General features: G+C 44.5%; 1 protein-coding gene across 1 annotated transcript; it reads left to right on the top strand.

The window, feature by feature from the left end:
- Positions 1-372: 372 nt before the first annotated feature.
- LOC134395796 (vomeronasal type-2 receptor 26-like) lies at positions 373-17,656 on the top strand. The gene is made up of 4 exons (XM_063121956.1): positions 373-431; positions 1,229-1,523; positions 14,500-14,626; positions 16,743-17,656. The coding sequence occupies exons 1-4, from the start codon at positions 373-375 to the stop codon at positions 17,654-17,656; spliced, it is 1,395 nt and encodes a 464-aa protein (XP_062978026.1).
- Positions 17,657-17,888: the final 232 nt, after the last annotated feature.

The following is a 17,888-nucleotide window of genomic DNA, read 5'->3' as shown; positions in this document are numbered from 1 at the left end:
AGATTTAGGGCACACAGAGACAATGAAGCAATGAGGTGTGGTGTCTTTCCTGTGTTTACAGAGTCACTGCAGCCTTGGTCTTTAAGGGACTTTGGGCTTCTTCCGATGAAGGCAGCAATTGCAACTGCAGCAATCATAGCAGGCAGACCCAGAATGATGATGATATTGCTGCTGTTGCTGCTCCCCCATCCAGCCTCTGGGGTCCTCAAGGCGAAATGCTCACTGACCTTGACAAGGGATGAGCCAGATGCGCTGAATTTTTACAAGCCAGGAGGCCACCTCATTACTGGTGTTATATCTGTAGTGCGCCCAATGTTTGAACGAATCTGGTTCTCCAATCCTCCCAAAGTGATTTTTTCTCCGTAAGTAATTATGGATTTCAAGCCCAACTTTGACTTTGTACACTCCTTGTTTTCTGCAACTTGTTCTTGGTAAATTGCTGTCCCAATTTAGATTGGGTTTTGCGCTTGGACAAAGACGTTGGGGATAGATAAACATGCATGCACCCACTTTTACAACCCTGGAAAACCATCTGCTATAGAAACGTCTACTTAATACCTTTTCTAATTGTAGAATGTGGTTTATCTCTTTCTTTGGGTGACCTTTAACCATATAGTCATTTCACAGACAGAAGCGGATGAGGTTCATTTTAAAGTAACATTTGATATAATAATCAGAGGTTTATGGTATAACTCTAACCAAAGAGGAACTGTTCTGAATTTCAGCTTTAAAAAAGCAGGCAGTGTATCTAAGTTTAATTTGTTTTTAGCTGTGCATATTTACTGTTTTATACTGTATGCTTTTATCTGTACACCGCCCTGACACCTTATTGATATAGGGTGGGATAGAAATGTTTTAAATGAATAAATAAATAAGATTGTCCTTTCTTCGTTGCCAGAACACAAAATGCCAACGTATTTCGAATTCTACTTTATGTCTTACTAAAATACTGCATACGACAATTATTAAGTTGTATTTTGTTAAGCAAGCAATAGTTTCACATATCATTTCAAATTTAAATTTCAAATTCTGAAATTCAGCTTGTGGAGGAGATGCATTTTCTTTCCTTAAGAAATTCATCACCCAAAAGCCATTATGTGAGGAACACCTGTTTTCCTCAGTAGATCTGTGCTGACTCTTAAATCTTATATTGCTTCGAAAAGGGTCTTTAGAATTTGACATCTTTGATTGCATAGAGAATGACATTATAATGCACCTCTTGCGGCAGGAGACGAAGGCCCAGTTCATACTGGAACCTCCTGTCCTTCCTGATCACCATTGATGAGATCAATCGGAATCCCAGCCTGCTACCCAACATCACCCTGGGCTACAATGTCAAGGACAACTATTTCGATGCCAGAATGACTTACGATGCCGTGGTAGATCTGCTCTCTCCTGGGCCGGCAAATGTTCCGAACTACAAGTGCGGACGACAGAACAAGGTGCCGCTTTTTATCGAAGGGGCTGACTCAGATACCTCCATCCACATTTCAACTATGTTGAGCCTCTACAAAATCCCTCAGGTAAGAATGCACAAACACAGGCAGTCCTGCAAAGTATCACTGTTTGGCTAGAGAAAATGCTTTCGCTCATACAGAGAAGGAAGAAGTTCCATTCCAGCAATGGGCATCAGTCCCATATTCCACTGGTTTGCAAGGCATGGTTGGGATCCTCCAGAGAAGTGGTGGTGGTTCTGCAGTGGGAAGGATGGTTCCACAAAAGGAGACGTTGAACCAAGAACGCTAGGGCCTTTCATACGGTAGGGTGACCGTATGAAAAGGAGGATAGGGCTCCTGTATTTTTAACAGCTGAATTGAAAAGGGAATTTCAGCAGGTACTATTTGTCTGTATGGGGAACCTGGTGAAATTTCCTCTTCATCACCACAGTTAAAGCTGAAGGTGCCCTGCCCTCTTTTAAATCTGGTCACTCTAGTATAGCTCCTGCACGTTTAACTGTTGTGATGAAGATGGAATTTCACCAGGTTCTCCATATATACAAATGACATCTGCTGAAATTCCCTTTTCAATACAACTGTTAAAGATACAGGAGCCCTGTCCTCCTTTTCATATGGTCACCTTACCTAAGGTTTATCCCGGGATCATCCCGGGGTCATCCCTGTTCATGTAAATGACACACAGGACATCCTGGGAGCAGGCAGGGATGATCCCAGGATGATCCCAGGATAAACCTTAAGTCTAGCTAAGGCCCCTGGTAGGTCATGAGGTGAGCACTCAAGTTCTATCCCAGGGTGATAGAAATGCAGCCTCTACATGGCCTTGGAAGGCAGATGTGCTGACTTATGACATGAGTCATAGGCTGAAGTTCTACCCCAGAGAGATAGAAATGCAGCCTCCTGCATGGCCTTGGAAGGTACATGTGCTGACATAAGCTATGCAGGATCTAATTTACTTTTTATTAGAACCTGATCATCCAAAAACCTTTCCTTGAGGGGCTGTGGCTCAGTGGTAGAGCATCTGTTTTGCATTTAGAAGGTTCCAGATTCAATACCTGGATTCTCCAAGTAGCTGGCTCGTGGGCCTTTGAGCATGTGCCAATCCCAGAATTCTAGTATCAGGACCAAATACAAATCCATTCAAACTCAAATTGAGTTCTGGCTTTCCCTCAAGCATAGTTTTTCAGCAACCCAATTTAAGGAGGAAAGGATTTGTTGTTGCTGTTGTTGTTGTTGTTATTATTGTTGTTAGGGAACAGGAGAGTGAGAAACCATTACTGATCTCCTACAAATCACCCAGAAATCTACCCATAGAACCCAATCTACTTTCTGCTCAACCCTGTTATATGGGATTGTCTTGCAATAATAATGTTCGATCTCGGAAGTGAGGGGGCTATTGGGATGGCCATTAATTTGGATGGATTCAAAAGGGTGTTGTATAAATCCTGGAGGGGAGGCTATCAATGGCTACTAGCCCTAATAGTTGTGTGCTACCTCTAATATCAGAGGCAGTAAGTCTATAAGCAGCAGCTGCTGGGGAACATGGGTGGGAGTATGCTGTTGCGCCATGTCCTGCTTTTGGGTTCCTGGTCAAGAGCTGGTTACGTAGCTCCAACACGCAGCGGATAAAGTCTGAGCCTAAAGTAGTAGTTAGACTTTTGGGGGGATGGTTGTTCCTGCCTACATAATGACCACGACTTTGCTTTTCAAAGGGGCCTTGTCTGTTTTCATGAACTCAGGCAGTCATGATGTAGGAGTGAGTCTGGCATGCTAGAGTCTTCATGACCAAGTTATGATGTGGGAGTGAGTCAGCCCCCTCAATAAAATGTCATCAGAGTCTAACTGTGGTGATACAACCTAATCTGGATGCAGTCCTTGAATCCTTCTGGAGTACTATGTCCTGGAGACATTTTGTGACAGAGTCCTTTCCCTGTCCTATTTAGTCTGGATCCTCTTCATCTAATGAAAAGGGGTCAGAAGAATCATCTGAGTATGAGGGTTTGGGGTTCAGGCCCATGGAAAGAGAATCATAGAACAGCAGAGTTGGAAGGGACCTACAAGGCCATCGAGTCCAACCCCCTGCTCAATGCAGGAATCCAACCTAAAGCATTCCTGACAGATGATTGTCCAGCTGCCTCTTGGATGCCTCTAGTGTGGGAGAGCCCACAGCCTCCCTAGGTAACTGATTCCATTGTCGTACTGCTCTAACAGTCAGGAGGTTTTTCTGATGTCCAGCTGAAATCTGGCTTCCTTTAACTTTAGCCCGTAATTCCGTGTCCTGCACTCCGGGAGGATCGAGAAGAGATCCTGGCCCTCCTCTGTGTGACAAACTTTTAAGTATTTGAAGAGTGCTATCATGTCTCCCCTCAATCTTCTCTTCTCCAGGCTAAACATGCCCAGTTCTTTCAGTCTCTCTTCATAGAGCTTTGTTTCCAGACCCCTGGTCATCCTGGTTGCCCTCCTCTGAACATGCTCCATCTTGTCTGCGTCCTTCTTGAATTGTGTAGCCCAGAACTGGACGCAATACTCTAGATGAGGCCTAACCAGGGCCGAAAAGAGAGGAACCAGTAGTACCTCACGTGATTTGGAAGCTATACTTCTATTAATGCAGCCCAAAATAGCATTTGCCTTTCTTGCAGCCATATCGCACTGTTGGCTCATATTCAGCTTGCGATCTGCAACAATTCCAAGATCCTTCTTGTTTGTAGTATTGCTGAGCCAAGTACCCCCATCTTGTAACTGTTCCTTTGGTTTCTATTTCCTAGATGTAGAACTTGGCATTTATCCCTATTAAAGGTCATTCTGTTGTTTTCAGCCCAGCACTCCAGCCTATCAAGATCACTTTGAAGTTTGTTTCTGTCTTCCAGGGTAGGGTGACCAACTGTCAGGATTTTCCCGGATTTGTCCTGGTTTTTGTTCTTTCCATAGTGTCAGGGGGGATTTTCTATAATTTTCAATAATGTCCTGGAATGACACACCTTCCCCTTTAAGGCTGCCATTAGCATGGCAGGAGTGAATGACATGCTTTCTTGAGGCACATCATTCACCCACCCCAAGCTCCAATTGAGGTCTTAAAGGGGAAAGTGGGTCATTCATGGACATTATAGAAAAGGCCCCAATTGAAGTGGATGGTGGTGGTGCAGAATGAAATCCTTTCCCCTCCTCCACTCCAATCGGGTTCTTTAAGGTGGTGGGGGAATAACGTACTTTTTGCAGGACTCAGAAAGCTGCTTCCCCACACACACACTAGGTGTCCTCTTTTTTGGTTTCCCAAATATGGTCACCCTATTCCAGGGTATTAACTATCCCACCCAATTTTGGTTCATCTGCAAATTTGATCAGCGTTCCCTGCACCTCCTCATCCAAATTATTAATAAAAATGTTGAAGAGCACTGAAAAAGAAGAAGGGCTGTGCAGGGACTCCGCAATCCACTCTGGATCCTGATCTGGACCTTCTGGGTTGGGTCCAAACCGCTTCGGATCAATCCGGTCCTGATCTGAATCCAGAGCTCCCCCCATAGACTTACATTGGAAATGTAAAACACCAGTAACTTTTTTAGTTTTCTAGATAGAAACATGAAAATGGGCACCATGATAGCTTCTAAATACATCCTTAGTCAAGGCCACTTTGAAAGAAATAGGATCATACCCTGATATTTGGGGATTGTTAAAAGATTTCCCTGCCATTTACAGAAATGCATTTATCTCTGTCATTTTTCAAGATATACACATAGAATCATAGAACAGCAGAGTTGGAAGGGGCCTACAAGGCCATCGAGTCCAACCCCCTGCTCAATGCAGGAATCTACCCTAAAGCATCCCTGACAGATGCTTGTCCAGCTGCCTCTTGAAGGCCTCTAGTGCGGGAAAGCCCGCAACCTCCCTAGGTCACTGATTCCATTGTCATACTGCTCTAGCAGACAGGAAGTTTTTCCTGATGTCCAGCTGGAATCTGGCTTCCTTTAACTTGAGCCCGTTATTCCGTGTCCTATGTAACTGGGCACCATGATAGCTTCCACATAGGACCTTAGGCATGGCCACTTTGAAGGAAATGGGATCACCCTCTGATTTTGGGGGAATTTTTTTTAAAAAAATCCCTATTTACAGAAATGCATTTATCTCCGTCATTTTTCAAGATACACACTTGTAACTGGACACCATGATAGCTTCCAGATAGGACCTTATGCAAATTGACTTTGAATCAAATCAGATCATGCCCTGATTTTTAGCAATTTTAAAAATAATTAAACCTCAACCACAATATCCCTCAGAAATAAAATGTGTATTGGAAGGAGTGAAAGTGCATCTCAGGACAATATTAGCCCTTCAGATTCTGCTTCTGTAGAACTTGAGGCCATGGGTAATGTCAGAGAGCTGCTCTGCCTCAGTTGAGGAAAGAGCTTCATGACCATCCATTGAGTAAGATCTTCATGACCCTGGTTTTGGGGGTTCTACTATAGGTCATCTCTTTAGGAGTTGTCCAGGCAGGATGGACTTCACAGAGAAGCAAGATGGGGAAAGAGAAATCCCATGGAAAGTTCCAAGTGGGGTTTGAAGCCAGACAGGTTGTCTTTATGTAGCTCCAACTGTCAGGGATTGCAATCAAGCTGAGCATGGGAAAAAACTGTTAAGAGGAACTGGCTTCTCCTCTCTGGAACAAATAGCTCAGTTGAAAGCAAAGTAATGTTGTAAACAGAGTTTTAGCTGAGTTCCTAGATTGTTGCACCCGACTGTGCAGCAGAATTGAGAATACACCACAGGATCAGGAATAAACACAGCAGCAAATATAGCAACACGAATATAGCTTTACTTTGAGGTAGATAGGTTCAGGACAATCACATACAGATATACTCACGAAACGTAACACGTTCAGAAATGCATCACACAGGAGAGAAAAACTTAATGTACAGACACTCTTTAAATACAGATACAGCAGATCACATGAGTCAATCACACCACATCACAGCTGTCAATTAACCTTTGACACTGGCTGATGCAATGCCTAGCCTGATGCAATCTTTTCAAGAACTGCTTCAGCTCCGGTAGTCTCAAAAATATGGACTTTGTAAAAATCTCCAATTAGTGCCCTGGTACCCCACAAACTTCAACTTCAGAGATCTAGCGCCCCCTTCCTTCTCAAACTTAGAGGAATGTTCACAGCAGCTAAACTTCAACACAAGCAGTTACTTCAACACAAGCAGTGTTAGGTTTCAGGTTCACTCGGCAGTCCTTGATCACATGACCCGTCTTCTGGCACTGAAAACATTTAATCTTCTTCCTCCTCTCTCTCCTCTTGCTATTAACATAAGCAACACTCTCTGCCTTCTCATATTTCAGCAACACATTTTTCTCCACTCCGGCCGGCTTTTGCTCCTGGACTTCAGCAGCCCTCTCAAGCCGTTTTTTCTCCTCACCGATCAAACGACCACAGACATAATTTGTCGTCATTTCTCCCACAGGAGTATTTTCCAGAGTAGTTACTAATACGTCATAAGAGGGAGGTATGTTGGGATGTGATGGTCTAATATTTACAACCTTATTTTAGTTATTGCCAGACTGGGCTTCTGGCCAATAACCATATAGCAGAGTTTTTGCAGCGGTTTCCAGCAAAGTCAGCACAGACACAGATTAAGACTGAGACTTTCAGTAGGTTTAAACAAACCTTTACTGGCATATAAAAATATAATTTAGTTATGGCAATCACAAATACAAATACTTACATACGGTCAGTCAATACAGCTCTGATACATAGATGGAGTGAGTTCTGATCTCTGATCATCTCTGATCTCTGAGCATTTCTGATAGAATGAGTTACATGTACATGGGAATACAATCCTTTTTATAGGCTAACTGTACAGTGATGCAACTGCTTGCAATCCCTTAATTGAAACAATCAAGTCACCAATTATTCAATCATGACATCAATGTCCAGGTGCAACGTTGACCTTTAAGTTTTCTGCTGAGTCTTCTGATTCCTCCAGCTCCTCAGCAATTAGTAAATCCCTGGAAACATAACCAGGATCCATTCCAGGATCCAACAAGGTAAACTCGACAGAATTACATAGCACATATTCTCCTCAGACATTCACATCCCCGATGCGAACAGCTGGCCAAAACATTCTCTCAATACTTGCAGATGTTTAGACATGCTTCCGTTCTCAGCCATCTTCATCCAATAGAATTGCCTCGTCAATGTAATCCTATTAGTGGCTGTCTCTCTCACATAGACACTTCTTAGTTTGGTCTAAATAACATTTGGTGCACCCGAGCAATCTATGTAAAGCAATTGACTGTTATGCGTACTTAACACCAGCAAAGCCTTGGCTCGCTCTGCTTGCTTATCCCACTCGGCTTGCTCATCTCTGTGCATCCCTCCGGGCCGTGGATTAGCTACTGCATTCCACAAATTATCTCTTTTAAGAGCCATTTCCATCTTAAAAGACCAAGAGAGGTAGTTGGAATCTGTTAGCATTTTCATAGGCACGTTCTTATTCATCTGGTATTGAACCATCTTGATGTCCTTCCTGCTTAACTCTTCCATGCTCGGCTGCTCACTTTCAGACTCGGCATCAGAGTTAGCACACTTCACCTCAGCTTAGCATACAGACCTCCGTTCTGACTTCTCAACCACTCCAGCGACACACAGTCACTTCTGGGCACTGAGTCAGCTTCCACGGCAAGTCACACTGGTGCTATTTTGTTTTTATTCCTTCCAGTCACACAGACACGTCCTGGGCAAATACAAACTCACAAACTACAATCAGGTAACTGCAGACAGAAAACCATTCACTGGAAAACCGCAGACCTCTGCACCGTTTCCTGGTCTCTCAGCAGTCCTGCGTCTCAGCAGTTCGAGTTTCTCTCAGCATTCCTGCTCACTGCACACTGGCTCCAGCACATTGGGTGTCTGCAAATTGGTTTCAGCAACCTAGGTATCAGCAACCTGGGCCCATAACCTTGTCAGGGATTGCAATCAAGCTGAGCATGGAAAAAACTGTTAGGAGGTATCATAAGAGGGAGGTAAACTCAACAGAATTACATAGCACATATTCTCCTAGACATTCGCATCTCTGATGCTAACAGCTGGCCAAAACATTCTCTCAATACTTGCAGATGTTTAGACATGCTTCCATTCTCAGCCATCCGCGTCCAATAGAGTTCCCTCGTCAATGTAATCCTATTAGCAGCTGTCTCTCTCACGTAGACACTTCTTAGTTTGGTCCAAATAACATTTGACGCATCCAAGCGATCTATGTAAAGCAATTGACTGTTATGCATACTTAACATCAGCAAAGCCTTGGCTCGCTCCGCTTGCTTATCCTTCTGAAAGCCTCCGTGCTCAGCTTGATTGCAATCCCTGACACCAACAAGCAGCAGTTGAAGACTGAGCCTTAAGTTTGGCTTTCTTTAAGTTTGTTGGTCCTGCCTCCAATTTGTTTTTTGAATGGGCCTTGTCTATTTTAACAAACACAGGCCAGCATAATAGGGGTTGTGGTTTCTGGCATGCTAGGGTTTTCATGGCCAAAAGCAACATAGCCTAAGGTTGGCAATACAACCTCCTCTGGATGCAGTCCTTGAATCCTTCTGGAATACTGCAGCCTGGAGAAGTTTCATTACTAAGTCATTTCTCTGACCCATTAATTCTGGAGCCTCAGAAGAATCCTGTGAGTATGATGGTATGGAGTCTGGGTTCATGGAATATTAGCAGTAAGGGTTTGTCTGATTATATCCAATTATTTCTCTGATATATGTGGACAGTTACTCTTCACTCCTGTGCAAAGAAGTGAAATTCTGAGTAACACTGTAGGAATTTGTGTAGTTTTAGATACTGGATTTAAAGGTTTTACCACCACCCCATCTGCTTCTGGTAAGCTAGACATGCTGGATCGGGCCCCTCCCATTAATGTGATAATTCCAAACATTGTTCAGTTAATTGATAATGTATCTTTTTTGTCCTGAACACAAAACAAATCTTCCATCTCTTCCTGTCCTTACAAGGTCAGTTATGCTCCTGTTAATCATGTTCTTGACAAAACCACATTCCCTTTTCTCTATCGGATGGTCCCAGAAGAAGAACCCTCCTACCTGGGGATTGTCAAACTGCTCCTGCATTTCAAATGGACGTGGATCGGTCTTTTTGCTCCAGACAATGACCATGGAGAAAGGTTCATAAAGACCATCACACCTGAGCTCATCAGAAATGGCATTTGTGTTACATTCTCAAAAACCACTTCCCATCAGACTGCATATAGAGATGTCTCTGCAAGGCAGGTATGGAAGTCTTCACTTTCCATTCAAGGAGTCAATGTAATTCTTTACTACGGGGCAACTCAGTTTGCGGAGGATGTGATGATTCTAAAATTTATAGTTAACCAAGTCTGGAAACCAATTTCTGGAAAAATTTGGGTCACAGTAGCTTTACCGTACTCCAGCTTGACGGAGACATTAACGTACCATCGTATCCAAGATCACATCCATGGTTATTTATCTTTTTTCATCCGGACCAAAAGGAACCCGCAACGTCATAATATGCCATCTTCAACTTTTCTTGCTTTTGGTCCAGGGAGGAGAAATGGACTTCATTGTCAATATTCAAAATACACATTATCTGTGAAAGGCCAGAATCAATGCAGAGTGAAAGAGAACCTGGAAGGTTTGCCACAGCATCTCCTTGAGAAAAGTGTGTTCCAAGACACCTACAACATATACCACACTCTCCGAGCAATAGCTCAGACCTTAAATGCTGCCCACTCTTCCAGATCCAAGCGGAAAATGCTGCTTCACAGAGGAAGAATGGAAGGAGAAAGGGTTGAGCCTCGGCAGGTATTTCTTCTTTCTTCAAATGTGACTCTATTGTGAATTGCATTTAGACATTGATTCTTAATTATCAATAATGTATAATCTGCAAACATATTTATTTTTATTATTTTATTATTATTACAACCTACTCCCTCTATAATATTGTCTTCTCTTATCACATTTGCCAATAGTTTTATAACCAATACAAATAGGATCGGTGAGAGTGGGCATCCTTGTCTGGTCCCTCGAGCCAATTGTATCTTTTCTGTAACTCCATCATTTATCACCTCTGAAGCTGTATTTTGTGAGTATAATTGCTCAATTATACCTTTAAATCTATTTCCAAACCCCATTTTTTCTATTATCCTCTTTAGTGCTTGTCAACTCACACAATCAAATGCCTTAAATATATCCAACGCTATTATCCCTGCTTTTGTTCCCATTTTTTTAACCTCTTGTACCATATTTAAAACTCTTCCAACCAAATTAGGCATTTGTCTACCCCCCACAAAGCCACACTGACCTTCAAGTCTCAAGTTTCTAAAGAATTCCTTGGTCAGGCCTTTCACTGGCTTTGTCTCATGCCTCCTTCCTCCTGATTTGGTTGTGCTCTGGAGGCCACTATCAGAATCAGGTGCATTTTCCCTGGTGTGTATCCAGAATCAGACTTAAAGGAAGAAGAAGAAGAAGAAGAAGAAGAAGAAGAAGAAGAAGAAGAAGAAGAAGAAGAAGAAGAAGAAGAAGAAGCAGCAGCAGCAGCAGCAGCAGCAGCAGCGGTGGGAATTTTCCAAGACCCTTTCAGAGTCAAGGAATAATCTTCCCAAGAGCTTATCAGATAGGATGCCCAGACATGGACATCATCCTCCCCTTGCCTGGGAATTCAGTCTTTGTCAAACGTGGAAGGAGCATCAGATCCCAGAGTCTGCCACAGAGTCAAGGAGGAATTATTGAGAGGAGGTGGGATGCCACTCACTGGAGATTATAATTTAAAGACTCTCCCTGAAGGAGGGGTTTTGGGAAAAGCCTGCCAGGCATAGCAAGAAACTGAACATTTTGACAATAGGCAACTGCCTTGCTTTGTTCAACTAAATCATAGAATCATAGAATAACAGAGTTGGAAGGGGCCTACAAGGCCATCGAGTCCAACCCCCTGCTCAATGCAGGAATCCACCCTAAAGGAACTGGTTGTCCAGCTGCCTCTTGAAGGCCTCTAGTGTGGGAGAGCCCACAACCTCCCTAGGTAACTGGTTCCATTGTTGTACTGCTCTAACAGTCACCACTGCCACCATCATCTCATCCACACATTGAGACTTCTCAGCTGTGCTCGTCTAGCTGGCCCTGCATGTGGAACTGGTAGCATTTCAGAGAAGGCTACCTTGGTGGTCTTGGATTTCAACCTCCTGCCTAGCAACCTAAATTTGGCTTCCAGGACCTCATGACTACATTCCCCCACATTGTTGGTACCAACATGGACCACGACAACTGACTCCACCCCAGCACTGTCTACTATGCTATCTAGATGGCGCGTGATATCCGCAACCTTCACACAATTTATCAGGCAGTCTATACACACGTCACAAACCGAGCTGTCTAGGTGTCTAATGATTGAATCTCCCACTACCACAAGCCCCCCTCCCTCTAGATGCACACCTTCAGTGCAAGAGGATATTTGAATGTCTCCTGAGAAATGGGTCCCTTCTGAGGGATCGTTTCCCTCTTCCTCAGTGTGACGTCCTCCTTCCTCTAGACCCTCATTCTCCGTGACTGCAGAGGAGCTGTTACCACTGGAGTAGGACATTGAGGTTGGGTCCCTGAAGGTCTCATCTATCAACCTCTCTGTCTCTCTTAGCTTCCCCAGGTCAGCAACCTTGGCCTCAAGGGGACGAACTTGTTCCCTGTGAGCCAGGAGCTCATTACACCAAGCACACACCCATGACTTCTGTCCAGCAGGGAGATAATCATCCATGTGGCACTCAGTGCAATACACTGGGAAGCTCCCACACCCCTGCTGGCATTCTGCCCTCATAACTGGTTTTTATTGTTATTAGTGCTCTTACACAGTTTGTTTATTAGGAGTTTGTTACTGCGAGAAGGTAGGGAGTTTATTTAGAGCTTAGTGTTTGTTGGTTGGTTTTAATCTAAAGTTACTTACTGTGAGTAGGAAAGGAAAGAATTTACCAACCTGGCTTCCTCGCCCTGCTGCTAACCTCACCCAGTGGTTTAACTCGTGTGTGTCCTATGCTTTGTCACTGTGGCTGAGACGTGTTCTTTCTCTTTGTGTTTGGGTTCGTTGGTTGTTCTTGTTTTTAAATAAAAAGCAAGGGATAAGTTGAATTCTTAAACTTGCTTTAGTTAATGGATTGCTCTCTAGGGTCTAAGACCTGAGCCTAAACTGAAACTAGCAAGGATCGAGTCTTTTTTATTCTATTTTTTTCCCCTGTGTATACGTTGTTGTTGTTTTAGGGTGTCCCTATGAAAAGGAGGACAGGGCTCCTGTATCTTTAAAAGTTGAATAGAAAGGGGGATTTCAGCAGCTGTGATTTGTATTTATGGAGAACCTGGTGAAATTCCCTGTTCAACACAACAGTTGAAGTGCAGAAGCTATACTAGAGTGACCAGATTTAAAAGAGGGCAGGGCACCTGCAGCCTTAACTGTTGTGATGAAGAGGGAATTTCACCAGGTTCCCCATATATACTAGGGATGTGCTCCGCTTCTCCTCGGACCGGAGAAGCAGGAGCAGATTGGGGGCTTCGCCTCCCGTTAAGGTGGAGGCAAAGAAGATTGGGGGTGCCGCGGAGCATTGCAGAGCAGATCAAGGTGAAGGCGGATCTTTCACCTCAATCTGGAGCTCCGCAAAAAGGGTAAGGGGGGTTTACTTGGCCCTGCTGCTGTCGCTGCTGCCCATGCGGCGACGGCAGCAGAGCCAAGTAAGGGGGCAAGGGGGAGGGGGGTCTTACCTGCATCCGTCCACGGTCCCGCGGATGCAGGTAAGGGAGAGGAGGGAGGGGGTTACCTGGCCCTGCCACTGCCACTGCCCATGCAGCGATGGTGGCAGAACCAGGTAAGGGGGCAAAGGGGAGGGGGTCTTACCTCTGTCCATCCCGGTCCATCCCAGCTTCACTAGAGCCCGCAGATCAACCAGGAAGTGTAGGCCACAATCGGGACCTACAATTCCTGGTTGAGCCGCGGGCTCTAGTGAAGCTGGGATGGGCCGGGACAGACACAGGTAAGGGGGAGGAGGGAGGGAAGCCTTACCTGGCACCACTCCCCACCACTGCGGAGCTCCCATTCGGAGCTGGAGCTCCGCAGCGGAGCGGAGTGGCTCCTAGGCGGAGCGAGATGGGGCGGAGCGGGCCCGATCTGCAATTTGTAGATCGGGTGCAAAGAGGATTGGGGGGTCCGTGCACACCCCTAATATATACAAATGACACCTGCTGAAATTCCCTTTTCAATACAACTGTTAAAGATACAGGAGCCCTGTCCTCCTTTCCATAGGGGCACTCTGTTTAAGAGGCATGTCCACCAACCATGAGTCCTTGGACAGGGTGGAAATCATCAGGGAGCTTTGGCTGTTGGGTGATATAAAAATGCAATAAATAAATAAATAAATAAACATCTAAATGCTGGTGTTTCCTCTGCTATTACAGCTTCATCATTTCCTGGGAAATTTCCAGTTTTACAATAACTCCATGGACAGAGTGTATTTGGATGAGAACGGAGAACTTGCAGCTGACTTTGACATCTTGTACTTTGCAAAATTCCCCAATAGTTCTGTTTTTGAGAAGAAAGTTGGGAGTCTAGAGAGACAGGGGACTTCAGACATCTCATTCACCATTGACCAGGATGTTATTTTATGGCCCGGCTGGTTTAACAAGGTGTCTAAAGACACTTTTACCATTGTATTCTCTTCAATATATTTTACATTGTAAGAATTTGTTTAGTATGAATATATATATACACACAACAACCATGGAACCATTGATTTTAATTGAGGCTCTTACAGATTCACTAATGAACCAGAAATAATAATAAATTGATAATAAATCAAGGTTCCTGTGTTTAATTCTACACATATAATAAAGTGTGGTCAGGATTGGGATTGTGGTGCAAAGCGAAGGAGTTCACAATTTTCTTCTGGTCCACAAACCTGATGAAAATCACCTCCTTTCCAGAGCTACTATTTGACATGGCTGGGAAACTCTTCTTAGCATCAATCAACTCTTGGTCCTCTCTCTTTATGATTAGACAGTGCCTCATTCCAGATGTAGCAGGAGCTGCAGACCCGGCTACGTCAAGGTGATCCAGGAAGGACAGCTCCGTTGCTGCTATGACTGTGCTCCCTGCCCGGAAGGGACCATTTCGAACGAGGAAGGCAAGTGACTCCAGCAGAATGGAATGTCTGTACAGAATAGGACTAGGTCCTCTCTTTTCTATGGACAACTTTGATTTAAAAGAAAGCCTAGCATGACCAGGTAAAAAAGAGGGCAGGGCTCCATGCATGCAAACGACACCTGCTGAAATTCCCTTTTCTGTGCAACTCTTAAAGGTACAGGAGCGCTGTCCTCCTTTCCATATGGTCACCCTGTGTGTGTATGACTGTGGTTCCATACACCCATATCTATATTCAACAAAGGTTCTCCCACATTGTCCTGGTCCTGAGTTGCTTTACGAAGCATGGAGCCGGACTGCTAGATGAAGATATTTTTCATCATCCAATGAATCCTGCTACATACAGATGTGAGCAATGAACAGGCCCAAGAAGTTTCCAGCAGTGAGGCCCAGATACTTCATAAGGCAATGCAGGACCAGGACAATCAGGTTTGTAATGGAAAGAACTAGAAAAGGCATTCCAGATCCCATGCTCCACATCAGGCATCCCATGGAGAAGAATTAATTCATCCCTCTCATCACCAATGTTCATTCATCAGCAGTGGGCAACTCTTCCCCCCCCCCAATTAATACTTTTATTTATTTTCCACAAAAAACAGACACATAAGGAAAGGTCCCCCCCCCAAAAAAAACCAACCCACTACAAACTTTACAAACTACTACACCACACATACATCTACTAAAATAAACACAATACATAAGGCTATATTTCATTTAAAGCCATCTTCATGTCAGACGGCAAACATTCGTTGTTTCTAAATTGCCAGGTACGAATTTCATAACAACAAGCTAGTGTGTATATATATATATATTTCAAAGGCAAAAGTACAAGTTATATATAAAACCCACAAACAAATAAATCATCCTTTTGCTGTTCTTGTATATACTCGATAAGAGGTTTCCAGTCCAATACATATGAGGCTATCGATCTTTCATGTACTAGTGCCGTTAATTTCACCATCTCCGCCAATTCCATCACCTTGAGGAGCCATTCTTCCATTGTTGGTACGTGTTTTTTTCCAATACTCCGCATATAGCAGCCATAGAATCATAGCCCATTACTGAGTTTAGGCACCGGTCCAGGACCTTCACAGCCTCACCTGATTCAGTTGTCACAGGGAGATAGAGTTGCTATCATCAGCATATTGAAGGCATTTAGCTCCAAATCCCCTAATGACCACTCCCAGCAGCTTCATATAAATGTTAAATAACATTGGGGACAAGATGGTGCCCTGCACACACACCCCAATAGCTCTACTGCCAAGGGGCTGAGGAATGATCACCCAATGTTGCTCTCTAAAAATGACCCCGAAGGCAGGACCAGAACCATTGTAGCACAGTGCCTCCAATGCCCAACCCATGGAGTCAATCCAAGAGGATACTATGGTCGATGGTATCAAAAGCCGATCAGAGAGTGAGCAGAAATAACAGAACTGAACTCCGCCTGTCCCTCTCTTGATAAAGGTCATCCATCAGTGTAACAAAGGCTGATTCAGTCCCGTAACAAGATTGAAATCCAGAGTGGAATGGGTCTAGATAGTATCCTTCAAGAATGCCTGCAGTTGCTCTGTCACAACCGTAGGAAGGGGCTGTTTGTGAAAGAGTGGTAAACATCTAGTACCATTGGGTCTAGGGTGGGATTCTTCAGGAGTGGTCACACCACTGCCTCCTTAAGGATAGCAATGTGCCACCTCTTCCAAAGGGAAGCATTTTTCACCCCCTGGACCCACCCAGTCAACCCCCCTTGGCTTGCTTTTATAAGCCAGGAGGGACAGGGATCAAGAGGGCAAGTGGTTGGTCGCATTGTTGCAAGCACCTTGTCCACATCATCAGGCCGCAATAACTGAAACTGATCCCACAAAATCGGGCAGATGGTGGCTTCGGAGACCTCAACTCGAGCTGCACTAACAGCAGTGTCACACTCGCTGAAGAGACAAGTGATTTTGTCCCCAAAGTCCGATGCAACTCTCTGCACATAGGACTGGTGAGAGAAAAGGACAGGATTGGGGAAGATGACTGGCCAGTTACTGACCTGTTCACCATCCTTTGCATCTCAACATTCATAACAAATAAATGCTGAAGACCCTCTTTTTTCTTTCCAGATGTAGACCTTTGCACTATGTGTCCAGAAGATCAGCATCCAAACAGGAATCGAGATCAATGCGTCCCCAAGATTATAAACTATTTGTCCTATGGAGACTATTTGGGGATCATCCTGGCTTCCTCTGCCTTATTCTTGACCATAATGACAGGCTTTGTCTTAGGAATCTTCATTAAGTTCCTAGAAACTCCCATAGTCAAAGCCAACAACCGGGACCTCTCTTACATCCTCCTCGTCTCCCTCCTGCTTTCCTTTCTGTCCTGCTTCCTGTTCATTGGACAGCCCATTCATGTGACCTGCCTCCTCCGACAAACGACCTTCAGCATCATCTTCTCAGTAGCTGTTTCTTCTCTGTTGGCCAAAACAATCACTGTGGTGCTGGCCTTCTTGGCCACACAGCCAGGAAATAAAGTGAGGAAATGGCTGGGGAAGAGTTTGGCCAACTCTGTGGTCATTTCCTGTTCTAGTGTTCAAGTTGTGATCTGCGCCATCTGGTTGGGGACCAATTCCCCATTCTCAGACTCTGACATGCACTCCCAACCTGGACAGATCATCCTGCAATGCAATGAAGGGTCTGTCAACATGTTCTATAGTGCCCTTGCCTACATGGGCTTCCTGGCTGCCATCTGCTTCATGGTGGCCTTCCTGGCCAGGAAGCTGCCTGGGTCCTTCAACGAAGCCAAGCTGATCACCTTCAGCATGCTGGTCTTTTGCAGTGTTTGGGTGTCCTTTGTGCCCACCTACCTGAGCACCAAGGGGAAATTCATGGTCGCCGTGCAGGTCTTCTCTATCTTGGCCTCCAGTGCTGGGCTCCTGGGCTGCATCTTTCTTCCCAAGTGCTACATCATTATACTGAGGCCTCATCTGAATGAAAAGGAGCATCTCATGATGAAAGTGAAAGATGGCATATGATTCTTAGCATATTCTTTTCAGTTCTGAAATCAGTGTCCATCTTGATAGTCATAAATGCCAGCTACAAGCATCGGGGTAGTAGAAGATAGGAATATCATTCTTTTCATTGAATTACAGGCCACAAAAAGCCTGATTAAATTGGTGCATTTTCAGGGAGTGCTTAAAATGGACCACATTCTCTGCCTCCCTCATTGCATGGGGGAGGGGTTGCCAGAAGAAGGCCCACCTTTGA

This window comes from Elgaria multicarinata, chromosome 3, assembly GCF_023053635.1.
Source record: "Elgaria multicarinata webbii isolate HBS135686 ecotype San Diego chromosome 3, rElgMul1.1.pri, whole genome shotgun sequence".
In the NCBI taxonomy this organism is placed as follows: Eukaryota; Metazoa; Chordata; class Lepidosauria; order Squamata; family Anguidae; genus Elgaria; species Elgaria multicarinata.
Note: the sequence above shows the minus strand (reverse complement) of the source record. Positions and strands in the feature narration are given on the sequence as shown.